This window comes from Argiope bruennichi, chromosome 8 (assembly GCF_947563725.1).
Source record: "Argiope bruennichi chromosome 8, qqArgBrue1.1, whole genome shotgun sequence".
In the NCBI taxonomy this organism is placed as follows: Eukaryota; Metazoa; Arthropoda; class Arachnida; order Araneae; family Araneidae; genus Argiope; species Argiope bruennichi.
This window is the reverse complement of record NC_079158.1, coordinates 112,298,106-112,315,147: the sequence shown is the minus strand read 5'-3', so window position 1 is coordinate 112,315,147 and position 17,042 is coordinate 112,298,106. Positions and strand designations below refer to the sequence as shown.

General features: G+C 30.1%; 1 protein-coding gene across 3 annotated transcripts in view; it reads left to right on the top strand.

Moving 5' to 3' along the window:
- LOC129981196 (sodium- and chloride-dependent glycine transporter 2-like) overlaps positions 1-15,225 on the top strand; it is a 33,697-nt gene extending 18,472 nt beyond the window's left edge. For all 3 annotated transcript variants that reach the window (XM_056091935.1, XM_056091934.1, XM_056091933.1), the window contains 9 exons: positions 212-344; positions 1,269-1,403; positions 3,366-3,469; positions 5,771-5,895; positions 7,381-7,493; positions 9,542-9,673; positions 10,162-10,261; positions 12,913-13,181; positions 14,416-15,225. In XM_056091935.1, the coding sequence (XP_055947910.1) occupies positions 212-344; positions 1,269-1,403; positions 3,366-3,469; positions 5,771-5,895; positions 7,381-7,493; positions 9,542-9,673; positions 10,162-10,261; positions 12,913-13,181; positions 14,416-14,625 (1,321 nt within the window). In that variant the 3' untranslated portion in view covers positions 14,626-15,225. The remainder of the gene's footprint in view (positions 1-211; positions 345-1,268; positions 1,404-3,365; positions 3,470-5,770; positions 5,896-7,380; positions 7,494-9,541; positions 9,674-10,161; positions 10,262-12,912; positions 13,182-14,415) is intronic.
- The last annotated feature ends 1,817 nt before the right edge of the window (positions 15,226-17,042 follow it).

The following is a 17,042-nucleotide window of genomic DNA, read 5'->3' as shown; positions in this document are numbered from 1 at the left end:
AATTTGTAACTTTTGAAACTGAAAAATACTTTAGAATTTTAAATTTCTAAACAGTTTCCTCTATCACAAAATTTGAAAAATTTGTTGGAAATTCTGGAAAAAAAAATTTGGCTACCGAGTCCCCTAAAGAGAATGTCCGTTATCTATGGGCAAAAATTTCAAAGAATCATAATCATTGAGATATTTTAATTTATAATCTTCCCTTTTCCAGTTTCCATGTTCTACGACAAAGTGCAGGTATCGATACTGTTGGAGCTTTGCAGTGGCCTCTCGTTTTTACTTTGTTCACTGCTTGGGCTATTGTTTTCGTCTGCGTTGCGAAAGGAATAAAAACCTCTGGGAAGGTAAGACATGCGAAAAGTAACTTCATTAATTATTTGATAATTTGTAGGTAAATGTTTGCAGATATCAATAACGTATGTTTGCATTTGTACCTTTATCTGTCTGATTTTTCAGTATCTTAAACTATTTCTTACCTTAAAAAGGGCAATTATTTTAACTCCAATTTCATTTAATTAAAAATTAAACGAGATTTTATCATTTTTTCCCAGTAATATAAAAATAAATTCCTACATAAAACGGATTTTTCTTGCCATTTTAAAATTAAAAAAAAATATTTTAATGATTCAATTCAGTTTAATTAAGGATTTAATCTGTTTTTCTTGAACTTTGATAACTTTTTAAAGATAATTTTAGCGTAATTTTGAACAACATTTTTCATTTCTTTAATGAAAATAAAGATGTTTTCACTCTTTTATCAAATATTCAATCGCGTGCTTTTCTTTCTTTCTTTTTTTTTTCTTTGAAAATAATAAAGAACAATATGCAATTAAAAAAGAGATTATCCGAACAATTTTAATTTTTAATACCACTATAATGTTAACCCATGGGGGACACCTCGAAATAAGGATGAGATGCTTCCAGTATGGTAGTTGGATCTCGCCACCCTGATGGGTACATAAATAGGTGGGGGATCTGGTTCCTACCATCGATGACGGAACGTACTTCCTTCGGGAAGGGTTGTGCCATGGCCGGTGATGGCCCTTAGGACTCAACCATAGTTCCCGCCAATGTTGCTGTGGTGGCGGTCCGATCATTTAGTATTCTTTATCCTTGTGCCTTTGGGGGGGGTCGGAGAGTCAGTGATATGACTTACCACTGTGATGTCATGGGACTCGATTCTAGTAAAAAGGTTTCCATACACAATAAATAAAATAGGCTATTTAATGAAATCGATATCCAGTTCCTCACAAAATTTTCTCTTTCAGGTCGTGTACGTCACCGCAACCCTTCCTTACTTCGTTCTCGCTTGCTTATTTATTCGAGGTGTAACTCTGCCAGGTTCTTGGAATGGAATCCAATTCTTTTTGAAACCGAAATGGTCGAAATTGCTGACTTTCAAAGTAAGTATATGTTTATAAAGAAAAATGTATTTTAAGAAACACACAGAAAAATGTATAATTTTTTCCCTCCCGAATACAGAAGAAAATTTCATATTGATTTTTATTTTATCTCCACTCCGACCTCTTTAAAACTTTCTCGTATACGCAGAATAGAGAAAATATGGTAATCGTCCAAAAAGTCGAACTCGAGATTTTGATGAATCTCCACGTTTTAGGCCTAACCAGAGTTCGAAAAACACATTTTTTGGGGAGATCTCACCCACTAGTTCAGCAATAAATTTAATTTTCTTTTTAAGAATGATGAATTCCTTGAGAATCGTTGCATTTGAATTTTTATTTGTTAGCGTTTGAATGTTAGGTGAGGTTATCGAAGGATTTCGATGTAAGCAATCAACGAATCCCTCCTGTCTGTTTGCCTTTGGAACTATAAGGATGAAATTTGGTATACGGTTTTTAAACCAAATTTGTAAATTTCTATCAAATTTTGAACAAACTCCTCTCAAAGGAAGTCTTTCTGTCCTGCTCTTGGAATATCATTTAATACATATTAACTAAGAAACGAAAAAAGTTAGATAGATGCAATTTGTTTTTCTTCACAGTTGGTCTCATAATAAGAGAGATCTACAGAGATTTGGATGGAATTCGGAATGAATGTCATGTCAAGGATCTCCGGCCTTAGCGACAAATTTGGCGACTGTTTGACAACAAAAATGAAGATTTTAAAATATAAAATAGTTATATCGCTTTCTCTAATGGAAGCTAAGTTTCGAAAACCCTTCAAAATTTTTCGATGCCTCATCGGAAGACCAATATAAAGCGAAAAGGTAGATTCTGTCTTTGAATGCTTGCTGCGCAATCACTCAGCAAATTGCTATTTTCAGTTGCTCAATTAGCAATTTTCTGCTTTTATGTGTAATGTTGATTTTTGCAAATGCTGCCTTTGATGACTTTTCTATGTTTTGCTACCCGTATTTCATATTGTTTCCAATCTGTAATGTTGCTTTCCAGCAGAATTAGTTCCATCGTAGGAAAGAGAGTTTTACGGACAGCTCTACTGGAGGTTCATCGGATGCCGGATCAATGAAACCCCGCGCTCAGTGACAAACGTGGCGACCGTTTGTCGACAAAATGGATGATACTAGAATCTTCAGGAATTTTGGCGATAGGGCCAATAGGAGCAGAATTAATTTGATTCTTAGAGAACCTTCTATGCAATGCTTCAGAAGCTATAAAAGACCGGCAGAACAAACCGGAGTCAGTGGTATAGTTAGTCAGAGTTGAGTCAGCGAAGAATTAGTTGGATCAGCCCAGAGAAGCGCAAGCGTTGAATGAAGCTCAAGCGATTGATGAATTGAGAATTGAACCGTGCGCTTGAGTCTAGTATTGAAGCAGCATTGAGCAGTGTATTGAGTAGCCAATCGTATAGTAGTGAGTCAGTGGTTGAGTTCAGTAGAGCGAGGAGAATATCAGGCGTTTGGAGGGACCATAATAGCTACGTGAATTCTCTTTTGCTGTTGATTTCTGTCCATCTGTGAGGGCCGCGGTGGCCTGGTGGTAAGGTCTCGGCTCGTGAGCCTTATGGTTTCAGGTTCGAGACCCGATTCCACCGAAGAACCGTTGTGTAAGGGGGTCTCTTGTACGTTAAATCCGTCAGGGTCAAATGTCCTCCTGCTGGTATGGCGTGAAGAGGGGGATGCCAGCTTAGGTGTCGTCCTCGTCATCTGACCGGGGTTCAGAATTACGAAATCCGCCCCAAAATAGCCCTAGTGTTCCTTTACAACGAGACGTTAATGTAACGAAACTAAACTTCTGTCCAGCTGCTTTGTGTGCTGCTGTGGTTGCTTACTATCGATTACTACTTGTGAGCTCCTGTCTTAATTTACAAAAAATTTGAATCTCCTTTCTTATTTCTTTTTTTTTTCCCGAATCTATTTTTTTAAAATTTTATTTTTATTACTTCAGGTGTGGGGTGATGCAGCAACTCAAATCTTTTATTCCAGTGGAACAACTTGGGGAGCTTTATTGACCATGGCTAGCCATAACAAATTTGACAACAATGTATATAGGTAGCTACGTTTCGTGTTTTCTTTTTCAAAAATAAGTTTATATTGTAAATTTATCTCATTAGCAAAATGCGTATTTTAGACAAAAATATTGTTTAATGATAAAATTATGAATAAAATTATTTATTATAAATTAAAATATTATCTAGTTAATGTGCATAATCTGTTCTGAATAAATCAAAACTTGCCTTCCATTTTATCGGCAGCATCTGCTGGATGCAAATTTTTCGAATCTATCTAATTCGATGCAATAGACCGGGAGCTAATATCCAGTGATATGCTAATAAAGTGAGTCTAATTATCATATCATTTAAGATGCAGTTTTTTTGTTTATCACCGCATATATATAAGCATATGATGTGCATCTTTGATAAGTATGATTTTTTATTTCCCTTCTCTTATATTCTGGCTACGAGATGTTAATCGTGTTTTAATAAATATTCAAGTTTTCCTGTAATTCGTCATTGTGTGGATCTCTTTCGTGATAGATAGAGTCATTCATTATTTTAGGCTAATTTTATCTCAAGATAATCTAGATAATATTTTATTAACAGCTTGTTTAGTGTTTATTGCTATTTTTCGCGAAGATAAATTCTTTTATCATAAATTACTTTATATTTCCGACACCCTTAGGTTCAATAAATAAAATTATTGGAATGTGTCTAGTTTTTCTTATGCTTCTAATGTTTAGTTAAATTGAAGAACTGGCATAAATTATTGAAATGTCTTTCGATGCTTGATAATATACTCCTTTTGGTACAAGATATTCTACGATATCTCTGCGATATTTTTAGATATTTTGAAAGTTATCCGTTGAAAAGAAAAAAAATTTATGCAACATTTATGTACTTTTATATAACTTGATTTACTTCATTTTTATAAAGATGGATTTTATCAATATTACACCCAGTACATTTTTGATGTACTGAAGCTTTGAATTTTTGAGAAATTTCCTTGTTTTTGATACAAAGCAATAAATTATATTTTAATTTGCTACTTCCTACTACTATTTTTTGAGCCGGCGTCCTGGCATAGGGGTAGCGCGTCTTCCCCGAGACCTGGGCGTCATGGGTTCGAGTCCCGGTTCGGGCATGGTTGTTCTTCCTCTGTTCTATCTGTGAGATGTGTGAATGTGCCCCCCTGTAAAAAGGGGTTGTGCAAGCGAATGTGATGCGTGAGTAGCAAAGACGTACTCTTGGCCCTAATTGGCGCTACTAAAACAAGAGACGCTCCCTTGGCTTAAAATCGCTGACTTCGTCAGCGAGCTTGCCCATGGCAAGTGCCATTATAAACAACAACTATTTTTTGAACAATAAATTACAATTTTAATAGTTTCAGACCTTAACAATCAATTATGAGATTATTGTTTGAACAATAAATTACAATTTCAATTTACTATTTCATACTACTATTTTTTGAACAATAAATTTCTATTTTAATACTTTCAGACCTCAGCAATCAATTATGAGATTATTTTTTGAACAATAAATTACAATTTTAATAGTTTCAGACCTTAACAATCAATTATGAGATTATTGTTTGAACAATAAATTACAATTTCAATTTACTATTTCATACTACTATTTTTTGAACAATAAATTTCTATTTTAATACTTTCAGACCTCAACAATCAATTGTGAGATTATTTTTTGAACAATAAATTACCATTTTAATAATTTCAGACCTTAACAATCAATTATGGGATTATTTATACAAGAGGAATAAATTACAATTTCAATTTACCATTTCCTACTACTATTTTTTGAAAAATAAATTACTATTTTAATAGTTTCAGACCTTAGCAATCAATTATGAGATTATTTTTTGAACAATAAATTACTATTTTAATAATTTCAGACCTTAACAATCAATTATGGGATTATTTTTTGAACAATAAATTACAATTTCAATTTACCATTTCCTACTACTATTTTTTGAAAAATAAATTACTATTTTAATAGTTTCAGACCTTAACAATCAATTATGAGGATTATGAGATTAGGTGGTACCACTTGATAATAAATAAGACTAAAATTAACTTCAGGTGTCCATAATATTTATAATAATGAATTATAAATTCAAAACTAAATAATTTAAGATTATTAAATTAAAAAGCGTTTTAGTACTCAAATAAAAAAATGTTTTAAAAATTATTTTTATCATTCAGTGACGTATTTATTTTCATCATTTTGTTTAATATAATCAAATATTTTGAGTTCCAATGTAATGATCAATTAATTGAATTAATTTGTTACAATATAAATCTCTAATTATTCCTATAATAACCAAGATTATTTTATGCAGAGATTCGTTGCTGATTCCCCTCGTAAACAGTGGAACGAGCATTTTATCTGGATTTGTGGTCTTTTCTTATCTTGGCTTCATGTCTTACGAAACAGGAAAAGGCATAGAGGATGTTGTCGCTCAAGGTATTCCAAATAATACCAAATTATCAGTATCACAATAAGTAAATTCAAGCATAAGTTTTGTTCGGCTATAACTGAAAATTCGGTTTTCTTATGTTCTCTATACGGGCATTTTAAGTTTCGTGAGATGCAGATTCATTATCCTTTTCAAAGTTTGCTTTAGAAAAAAATATCGTTAAAAATAATTATGTGGAGGATTTTATTTTAGAATTTAGAACTTTCTTGGATAATTAATACTATTGCACTAGAATGTGAACACTATAGATAGAGTACTACATATTGTGAAATGTTATTTATTATTTATTCTTATGAACAAGTATAAATAAAATTTTATTAATAAACATGAATTGAAGAACTATGTGTAAAATATTTTGGTTTAGAAAATTCTTCTCAAGAAAATTGGTAAAGCTTAGCAGAATTTATAATATTCCATGAATTATTCTCTTTCTTCATCTTTATCACGTGTTATTAAACATAGTTCATTTTTAATCTAAAACATGGTGAGTAAAAGGATGATTTGTTGATTGGTTACATCGAAATGCTTTTCTGGTCCCACTCAGCATTCAAATGTTAATGAAGAAAAATTAAAATGCCACCATTCCCAAGGAATTGATCATCATTAAAAAGCAAATTAAATTTATTGCTAAAAAATGCTGTAAAAACTAAAAAAAATAAGCGATGTGAGTTAGATAACCTTATGAATGTAAAGAGTAAGCACAACGTTACATTGTTTCCAAGCATGAAATGTTAACAAAAAGTATTATTGTTGGAGGACTGGAAAACAAAGATTCCTTATATCCAGAGGGAAAAAATTTCCCCTGCCATCACCATTTTCAATTCTAATTTGATAAGAATTGGAAATGGAAGAATGAAATCAGGGCACTATTTCATTCTTCTAGCAAGATATATCCACGATTATGTGCGACAGTTTGAATGCCGGCCAATATCGTGTAGACATCGTAGCAATATTGTTAGGCATTTCGTGCTGATAGGGCTGCAAGAGAATACAACTACTGAAAGCTTTTCTGCAATGTATCACAAGATAAGATTAGAGCTTAGATCAGTAGTCGAAGTTAGAAACCAGAAATCACATTTCAGCCCCTAACTTCTAGACAACTGCAAATATAAAAAACTTTCGATACAAAATTTGTTTGTTATGATGAAAGAATATTTCATTTGGATTATCTTTCTATTCAAATGAAAGAAGGTTATGTAGAAATGATTATTTCAATATCAGCCATTTTTCATCTCCTTTAAGATGGATGATCGATATACAAACTTGTTCAAAATTTTTACCCTTTTAAAAACATATCTAACACAATGCAATGAGAATCATTGAAATGGGTAACAATATTGCTACGATGTCTACACATTCAGAATGTCGCCCAACATCGGGATATGTCGTACTATATCTGGCGCTAATATTCCTGTAACGAATGCATCTGATTCCACTTATTTCAGAATAAAATTCAATTTCTGTCATTTTAGGTCCTGGTTTAGTGTTCGTAGTCTATCCGGAAGCGATATCTCGCCTTCCTCTATCAGCCATCTGGGCATTCTCCTTTTTCTTCATGCTTTTTGCAGTTGGGCTGGATACACAAGTATGGCTTTATAATTATTTTCCACATTACAATGTGTTCTTCAATTGTTTACTATGGGTTAATCAGTCTATTTTTCTTCTTAAACAAGCCTAGATTAATTTTGATTATTAGCTTTTAAAGAGCCCAAATATTTAAGAATATTAAACAGGTATTACAGTAAAAGACCTCTTCGGCTGTCTTTTGCACAGCTAATCATTTTTCCTTTGAGAGGGTCCCTAGAGTGGCTTCTTCATATTCTACTACATAAGATGACTTTAATAATGTTGAACTTTATGTATATTTACCAATTAGAAATTTTAAAAATACTTTTTATTATACTATATATACTTTTATAATTACTTTCTACATTACGAGGATTTTTTTCCATTGTTTACTACGATTAATCATTGTCTTTCTCCTCCAGCGAATCTAGATTAATTTTGATTAATAGTCTTTAACGATCTTAAATATGTAAGAATTATGAATATGTATTGTAACAAAGGGTCTCTTCGCCTATCCTTTACAAAAAAAAAAAAAAAAAAAAAAAAAAAAAAAACCTGAGAAAATCCCTAGAGCAACTTTTTCACATTCATCTACATAAAAATGGCCTTAATAATGTTTAAATTCTATTAAAATAGATATTATCTATATTTTCTCATTAGAATTTTTTAAATATTTCAGAATATCTATATTTACCAATTAGAATTTTTAAAATACTTGAGAATACCTATTCTTACCAACTAGAATTTAAAAAAATACTTTTTACTAGAAATAATTTTAACTCTCTACAATTAAGAATAAAATTAAATATCACTAAGTGAATTAATTACATATACAGCAAACATGAAGCGAAAATAACAACCTCAATAACGCATATTTTGTAATGTCAAAAATTCAAATTTTAAATTTAACCTTATAAAATAAGGGGCATTTCAACAACCACAGAAGAGTTTAATATTTTCCTTTTTTTTTCTTCTTTCTTTTGCATAATATTTCCTTTCTGTTGACGCTCAAATCTTGCTAATTTATCTGATAAACGAAATCACGACCGGGTCACCAATATATGGGGAATGATGAAACACGAAGAATTTTTGACTCCATATAATTTAATTCACCACATAAATTAGCAAGATTTGAGAATCGATCGAAATGAAATATAATGCAAAAGATAAAAAAAGGTAGCTGAATTTAATTTGGAATTTAAAATAATATATATGCACAATTAAAATCAGACTCAACAAAATAATATATACACAAATAAAAATAACAATTGGTTTTACATGAAAAAGATTTTTGCTTGATACAATTAGTTCTAGCACGTTGCCACATATCTGTAAGTTGGAAAGTCATTATTAATTTCTAAAAACGTGATTGATTTGAATTTCTATGGTAAGCATAAAAGGTTTTCGCTTTTCTTATCAAAATATCTTTTTGTTTTTTGCTTTTTAGTAAACATTTGTACAATATTTTTTTATTGCATCCGTATGAAATTACATATTATAATATGTATAGGTATTATACAAACATACTTTTAATTATTTCTTGGCAATAATATATCGTTAAGACATTATTTGTAATGAAAATAACTTGTATTTTTCAAGTTAAATGGCATTTCAATATTTTTTAATTTTTATTTTAAGTACATTAAAATGAAAATAAGTTCCAGAAATTATTGACTTTTTACACATCACTATGATAATTCTGGCATGATTTTATTCAGATTTTTATTCCGAACAAAACATATGTTTTTAACATCTTAGACAATCGCACACTGACACTTTCTATTTGCCATTCAAAAAGAAATATTTTGATAATGTTGCATGATAAAATATTTATTCTTTGTATTCTAAATTTTAAAATGGATATAAAACTTATGTGGAAAAAATTCTTCTTAATTGGAACTTGGCGTCGAGAATGTCCCAGTTCTTCAAATGGAATATTTTAAAAATTCTATTCTTACTTGGCTTGAAGTAGTTGATTATTAAAGTTTTTTTTTCAGATTTTATTTTATTTGTTTTCTATCAAAACTTTTTTTCAACTATAATTTTTCTTATTTACCCCAAACACAGTTTGTAAAGTTCGAAAGTATTGTAAGGGCCTTAGCTGACGAATACCCGACATTTTTTCAAAAAAGGAAGACTTTGTTTTCAGCAGTACTTTGCCTACTTCTATTTGTCCTTGGTTTGCCTTGCGTTACACAAGTAAGTTTATTTGCTTTTTGTCTTCATTTTTGTGTGTGTGTGTGTGTGTGTGTGTGTGCGATAATTTCAATAAATATTTTTGAATCAATTAAAAAATGTATTTCCAATTATGCCCATTTAGTTCTTCCGCAAGTTTTTTTCTAAATCTCATAATTTTTAAAAAAAAATACTTTTTGCATAATTACTAACAATAGTTTTGATAGCATGCATTGAAATGTAAACAGTTTTCATTGTTTCAACGAATATTCACCAGCATAATTTTCTTAGTTGGTTGAAAATTAATAGAGAAAAATTCTGTTAATTGTCTGCGAACACATTTTACATGAAATAAAGGAAAAACACGGAAAATGAACCGCGAAAAGGAGACTTAATGTTTATAGTATGGCTGAACGCGTAGTTAGTAATCGTAATTACTAAATAAATTTATCAGTAAATATATTTTGCTTTATATATTCTTTATGACTTATAAAATACATTTTTTATTCCAGGGTGGAATATATGTAGTGCAATTAATGGATTGGTACAGTGCCGCTTTTTCCTTGATGTTTTTTAGTTTATTCGAAACGATCGTGGTAGCGTGGATCTATGGTAAGAATGTATCTAATTTTTTTTATAATACAGGGTGATCAAGAAATAACAGGAGGTGTTCGAAGCACTGTAGCGTGATATGTACTGGACGAAATATAACAAAATTTGGCCACCATACACATTAAAGTATGCGGTTCCGATTTATCAAGAAAAAAAAAAATTAGTACCAAAAACGCCGATAGGGTATAACCTGGCGCTGCAAGCGCATAATGTGTGGAAAAAGAATGCATAACTGCCAATGGAAACAGTAAATAGCAACATACCAAATACCAATGAAAAATGTTTATTATAGTAACTTACATATTTGGCTCAAGGTGACCATCAACTTGATGTTCCAATAAGTGCATGCGGCACACGAGGTTTTCGACGATGGCTCGCAGCATATCGGCATTTATCGTCTGACATGTAACGCTATTTGATCTTTTAAAGTAGGAATGCCAGGAACATGTCCGCCTCACAACCAGAAAGACTGCCAAGATTCAGATCAGTGTCATCAGTTAATGGGCGTTATCTTATAAGGATAAAATTTCAGGATCTTACACAATATCTTCTGCATCGTCGAAAATGGGTTATCTGTTTGTCGTGATATTGAACGTGTACTGATGTTACCTGCTTATTAGCTATCACCTGATCCATAACGGTAGATGTAATTTCTTCAACTTGTTCCTATTTGATATCTTTAAGTCCTCGGGCTGGTTGCACACCAAGAATTCCTGTTGTCTCGAATCTTTCAACCATTGTTTGATCATCGGTCCTTTACGTAACTGTTTTAACCACCAGTATTCATGAAGAGCAGAACTGACATTTTCATCCAGCTGATAAAACAGCTTGACTAATAAGGGGCAACGCATTCGACGGGCGAATTCTTGCAGAATGACATAAATTCCCGAAACCCTTCCTTTTATCTTCGATGTCATGTGACAAAGTACCCGTATGAGCAAATTACATAATAAAACTTTCCATCGCAGTGCCAGGATTTCCCCTATCGGCGTTTTTGGTACTAATTTGATAGATCGAAACCGCATATTTCAATGTGTATGGTGGTCAAATTTTGTTATATTTCGTCCAGTACATAACACGCTACAGGGCTCCGAACACCTCCTGTTATTTCTTGATCACCTTGTATTTTCTTGTCATTTCTATTACTTTTGTAATGGGAAAAGTCGCTATTACGATCTCTCATTGGAAATACAAAATCAATATGATTTTTATTCTGAAATTAATCTAATTTGAAAAGTTTTTGGTAAGATTTTTATGGATACAAAAATTAAACAGAAACCTCTCTTCTTGGTTAAAATGTTTCTTTTTATATCAGTTATATATAAATTTGCATTTCTTCAAATATATTCATAAATAACTTTGCTTTAGATAAAAATTTAAGAAAGTCGCACTGATTCGCGAATTAACCCTTCTATAGAGTTAACTCTCGAATTGGTTATCAAAATTACATTCCAATGTCATTCAATCTGCCTATATCTCTTTATAATAACAAAATATAAAATTGCAAACATGACTAGAAAAAAAATCAGGCAAAAATTTACAACGGATGAAGTTGTAGAGACACAGACATAATGCCAAAAAATGCTACGTTTCAACATATAATGCTACGTTTCAAATCCCTTGGAAACCATAATACAAGAGAAATTAAAAAGGAAAAATATTTATTTTCCAATCAATTAGAACAAATATACTTTAAAATCTTAGCCAAATTAAAATAAATATTAATTTAAAGCCAAGGAACTAAAAAGATAGATATAATGAATCCTCCCTGAAGACTTTTTCAAGGGTCACCCTCAGAATTTTTGTATTCATATTTTAATTTGGTTAAGTTCATTTGTATTTTAGTTGTTAACAGCATTGTATGTTAGTTGTTAAATACACTGTATGTTTTATTATATAGGTTCGGTAAATTTTGTAGTTGAATTTCATATTGATTGTTTTTTGGATTGTTAAGTTCTTTAAAATCTTATTGTCAATTACAATACAAGCTGACACAGATTACAAGAGATGACTTCCTTGGTCTATTTTTTTCTGTATTCTCAAAACTCGATAAAGAGAATGATTGATTGAAATTCATTGGAGTGTCGTTTTGAATACAGAACATTTATACGAAATATTAATTATTTGCATTTTAAGATATTTTTTTTAGAATTTATAATTTTAAATAACTTAAGACAACTTTATTAGTCTATTCAGGAACTGTTTATCAAAATGTAATAATGCGACGAATAGTTTTATTGGTGCTGTTAATTTTATTCTTAGCACCAAGTCATTTGAATGGTGCTAAGAATACTCAAATGCTTTTTATGGTGCTTTATATATATGGTTATATGGTGCTTTATTGTATCTCAGCACCATTAATACCAGCACTCATCTCATGTTTCCAAATTTTAGAAAAGAAAATTAAAATTATATTTCTAAGTTAGATGTATGGCCTTATATTCATACTAGTTGTGATAAAATTCAGTCATAATAGGTATTTATTGAGAAAAATTGAATTTTTTCTATCTTTTGTAAAATTTGAAGAAATAAGATTTGATGGCATTGCTTGTTAATCGAGGAATTATTCCAATTATCCAAGTCCTAAACAAAGTTAAATATTAGAAATAGTTTTAAAATTTTCTAATTTTTTTATTATGGTCATCTCACAGGTGTGGACCGTTTTGCTCTTGACATCTCTTTAATGATCAAAAGAAAACCCTCTTTGTGGTGGAAGCTATGTTGGTGCTACATCACACCAGCCTCAGTAACAGTCCTCTTATTATTCATCGTAATCAACCACACTGCCATCACTTATGGAAACTACAAATATCCCACGTGGTCCATTGTCATCGGATGGATTTTGGCCACGTGTTCCATTGTTCCTATTCCAACAGTTGCTTTTTGGACACTAGTCAGGAAAAAAGGAAGTTTAAAACGTGTAAGCTATCTGAACTTTCTAAGTTTAATATCTTTCTTTCTTCAGATTTCAAAACAGAAATTTATGGTTAAAAAAAGAAGTCGTGAAAAATAATGTTTTAAATAGATTTCTGTTTAAAGAGAGGTGAATACTCTCATTAAAAAATTTCAAATGCCTCAAAATTATATTAGAACAAAAGGAACAGTTATCTATTAGACTTACAGGTACGTGCATATAATATGGCATTACCCGTCTTAAGCTTCGCAGAACAGAAAAAGAAATTGAATATGCATTTGGGCCTCTTCCCATTGGTGCGATTGGGTCCGAAATTCGATAAAAGTTTAAAATGACATTGATCTGAATTACTATATTCAAATAGTGTGGAATAGAAAAAGAAATCAAAGATTTAAGAAAGAAATAAAGGAGTTGCTTACTCCTTTGGATGTTTTTGAAAGGTATTTATGCATTTAATTAATATTAATTCTGACTTTCAAACTTTAAGCACGTATTTTCCATGATGCCTTTTTTTCAATATTCAGATTATTGTTAAGTCAAGAACTGATAAAGATTAAAGGATGAAATTTGGAATGTATCTTTTATAAACATTTTGCTTTAATTCTATTTCATCAAATTTGAAAAAAAAATTTAAAAATGCGAATTTTTTATAAAAAGTATTTTAGAAATTTTTATTCAAATATATTTCATTTTTTTTATTAAATTAATATTTTTTAAATTGCTGCATTAAAATTAAAACTTATATATTTTGTTTAATTTTTTTAAAAAAAAAATTGAAAATTGGCCGAGAATATTTTGAGTTTTTACGATTTAAATTGATCAGCTTTTTTTTTACAAAAATAAATTTAAACTTAAAAGAATTAAAATGTTTATTTTATGCCATGATTTTGCTTATTAATTAGATGGTTAGTCAGAGCAAAAAAAAAATCAAAATTCTAACTTAATTAATAAATTTTTTTAATGTATCCCGGAATCCCTTAAGAATAAATTTAGAATATAAAATTATTAATTTTAGTTAATATGATTAACAATATTTAATTATTTTTTCACAGGTTTTGAAATTAACTTACAGTCAGCGTTATCAATCAAAAGATTTTTAACATAAAAATAAGAATAAAAACCATAATTTTCTTTAATATAATTTCTCTTACATTCTACTGCTTCTTAAAAAAGATATAAAACTTCAAAGATTGGAACGATACTCCTTTAATTAATTAATTTTAAATTCCTTCTATTTCAGCGAATAATAAACAGTTTGCGACCCACTGCAGATTGGGGACCAGCCTCAGAAAAAAATAAAAATCTTTACAAGAAAAGCACGAATGTTGTGAGCAGTCGTTTTGGAAAAGCATTTCTAAAAGAAAAACCTGTTTCTATGCAAAATTTTACGGAAAAATCCAACAATGAAACTCAAGAAAAAGCAAGCGAGGATCTACAGCATAAGATCTGAAAGCGAAACTGTTTTTTCAATTTCAAAACGGGATTGAATATAATCATGCGCCAACATGATGGGATTTTTTTTTATTATTTAGTAAAAGATCGATGACACTTACGAAATTGTGTGGGCAGCCAATAAGAAAATAGAGTACTTTCAAGCTATAGGCGCATAGGATGTCAAGGAAAAAGTGGAGATTCGTTTTCGGATCTAAAATATAGTTTCGCATTTTACTCAAGAGTAATAACTCTTGAAGTATTTTTACTGAGTTTCTGCTCGAACCCTAAAACCGCAATTGTAAACTGAACAGTTTCAGCAATTTTGTACTTTTCGATCCTTTAGGGGATGCTATCTTGAATTGAATGGCGATTTTTTTATTTATAATTGAATGTGGCATCTCTGTCTCTTTTAAAACGAGCACGAGAATAAAGCTTTAAATATCCATTTTTTCCCTTGTATTAAGCATATAGGAATAGCTATTATTTTTCCTTTTTGAAGTATTTTGAAATTTTTTCCAGTTCTCTTTAATATTATTACTTTTATCTTTTCTTGCTTTTTTTAATTTTTATAATTATGTAATTTTTCATCATTTTAAATTTATTGTTATGTTTTCAATGCAAATACCACAAAGAAGCTGTTAATGCTTTTTATTTTCATTTTATAATTATTCAAACCTTAGATTAATGTTTTGTTCTTGTCTAATCAAAGTCATTTATTTATACTGTTAATTTGATTTTACTGTTTCGATCATAAATCCTTATTGTAACAAATAAATATACTAATTCATTTTTTTCTTTTTTTGTTATTCTTAATAAAGATGTTTTTTTTTCCGTTATTCTTAATAAAGATGGTGTTATTATACTTATCCAACTATTTAATTAGATCGTAGTACTTACAAGTACGGAAATATGAGACAATATTCTACATGAATAATATATTCCAAACTTATAAATTAAATGATTGTCAGCAGCATCTAGATGGATCTATCGCAATTAAAATCATTAAATTTGCCATATAAATAATTTTAACTATGATACAATGCACCTCGAAACACTTTTGTGTTGATTTGAGTTATATTTTGCATATATTGCCCATATGATAGTTTCTGATAATCGTAAAAGAAGGGAGGGAAGGAGATGGGGAAGGGGGTCGATGGCATATCAGACAAAATAAATGATTGTTGTTCTAATGAAATTTATTTTGAATATGTAATATAATTAGCTGAAATTTGAGATATTTATATACAGTACACTCCCGATTATCCGCGGAATTGGGTGGCGGGTCCGCCGCGGATAATCCGAAAAAAGCTAAAAACGGGTATAGCAAAAGAGAAAACAGTTATTCCAACTTTGAAAAATCGTTTTATGTACAATAAAACGTAAAATAAACAGCAGGAAATGTTTAATTAACGCTTAATATTTTAGTATATCACTCAAAACGAACCTAAAATGCATTTTATTAATGAAAACAGAAAAGTGCTTTGTACTTACGAGAGGCGTCAAGGATACACAGAAAAATTAATACATATGTACTGTTTTAATACTGTAATGCATTATGTAATTACAAAAGCATAACTATAAAACTACACCTTTTTGAAGAAATCAGTCATTTGTGTTTGCTTCTTGCTTTGGAAGCATTTTCTCTTTGCTTGGAAGTAAAAAAAAACTTAGTGCGGCAGGCGCGGATAATCCGCCCGCGAATAATCGGGAGTCTACTGTACTTTAAAAATATATAATTTGAGATTTAAAAAAAAATAGTTTTCCCAAAAGTTATAATATTAAAACTAAAATTTTTTCATTGTACATTCTGATTTTTCTCGCCTTTTTCTAGTTTTTATTCTTTTGAAGGGAAAAAATGTGGAAAATTTCTCCTTTTATTTGCGAACATGGGAAATAACTTTTTATTATTTTTTAATCAATTATTTCACTGATGAGTTCAAAAATTTTCTCTGATCCACGGTGAAAATTTTTAATTCTTCTCTGACTTTGCAAGGAGTCAAAATTAATATTCCAGGAATCACGGAAATTGCTTTTACAAATGATTCTTTTGATTTTAAAAGGATCGTTTGTTAAAAACTTTTTTTTTTTAGTGTACCTTTTCTTTTCAGTTATTTGCTTTGATTTTTATCGTCTGTAGTTCACCGTTCACTACTGTAGCTTTATCGTCTCTTATATTATTCTATACTATGTTGCTGCATAATTCTAAAAAAAAAAAAAAAAAAAAAAAAATTGCTTCATAATTTTAAAAAATGTCCGATTCTATAATTAAAAAGTCTTTAGCCTGTGTTATTTATTATTTCGTTAGCATTAAATTTCAATTTTATTCGTGAAATACTGAAATCAATTCTCTTAACAATGACTCACAATTAAGTGTTTTATTTCAATTTGTCAAAATGTATTACATTTAATTTGTGTATAAAAATATTACACAAA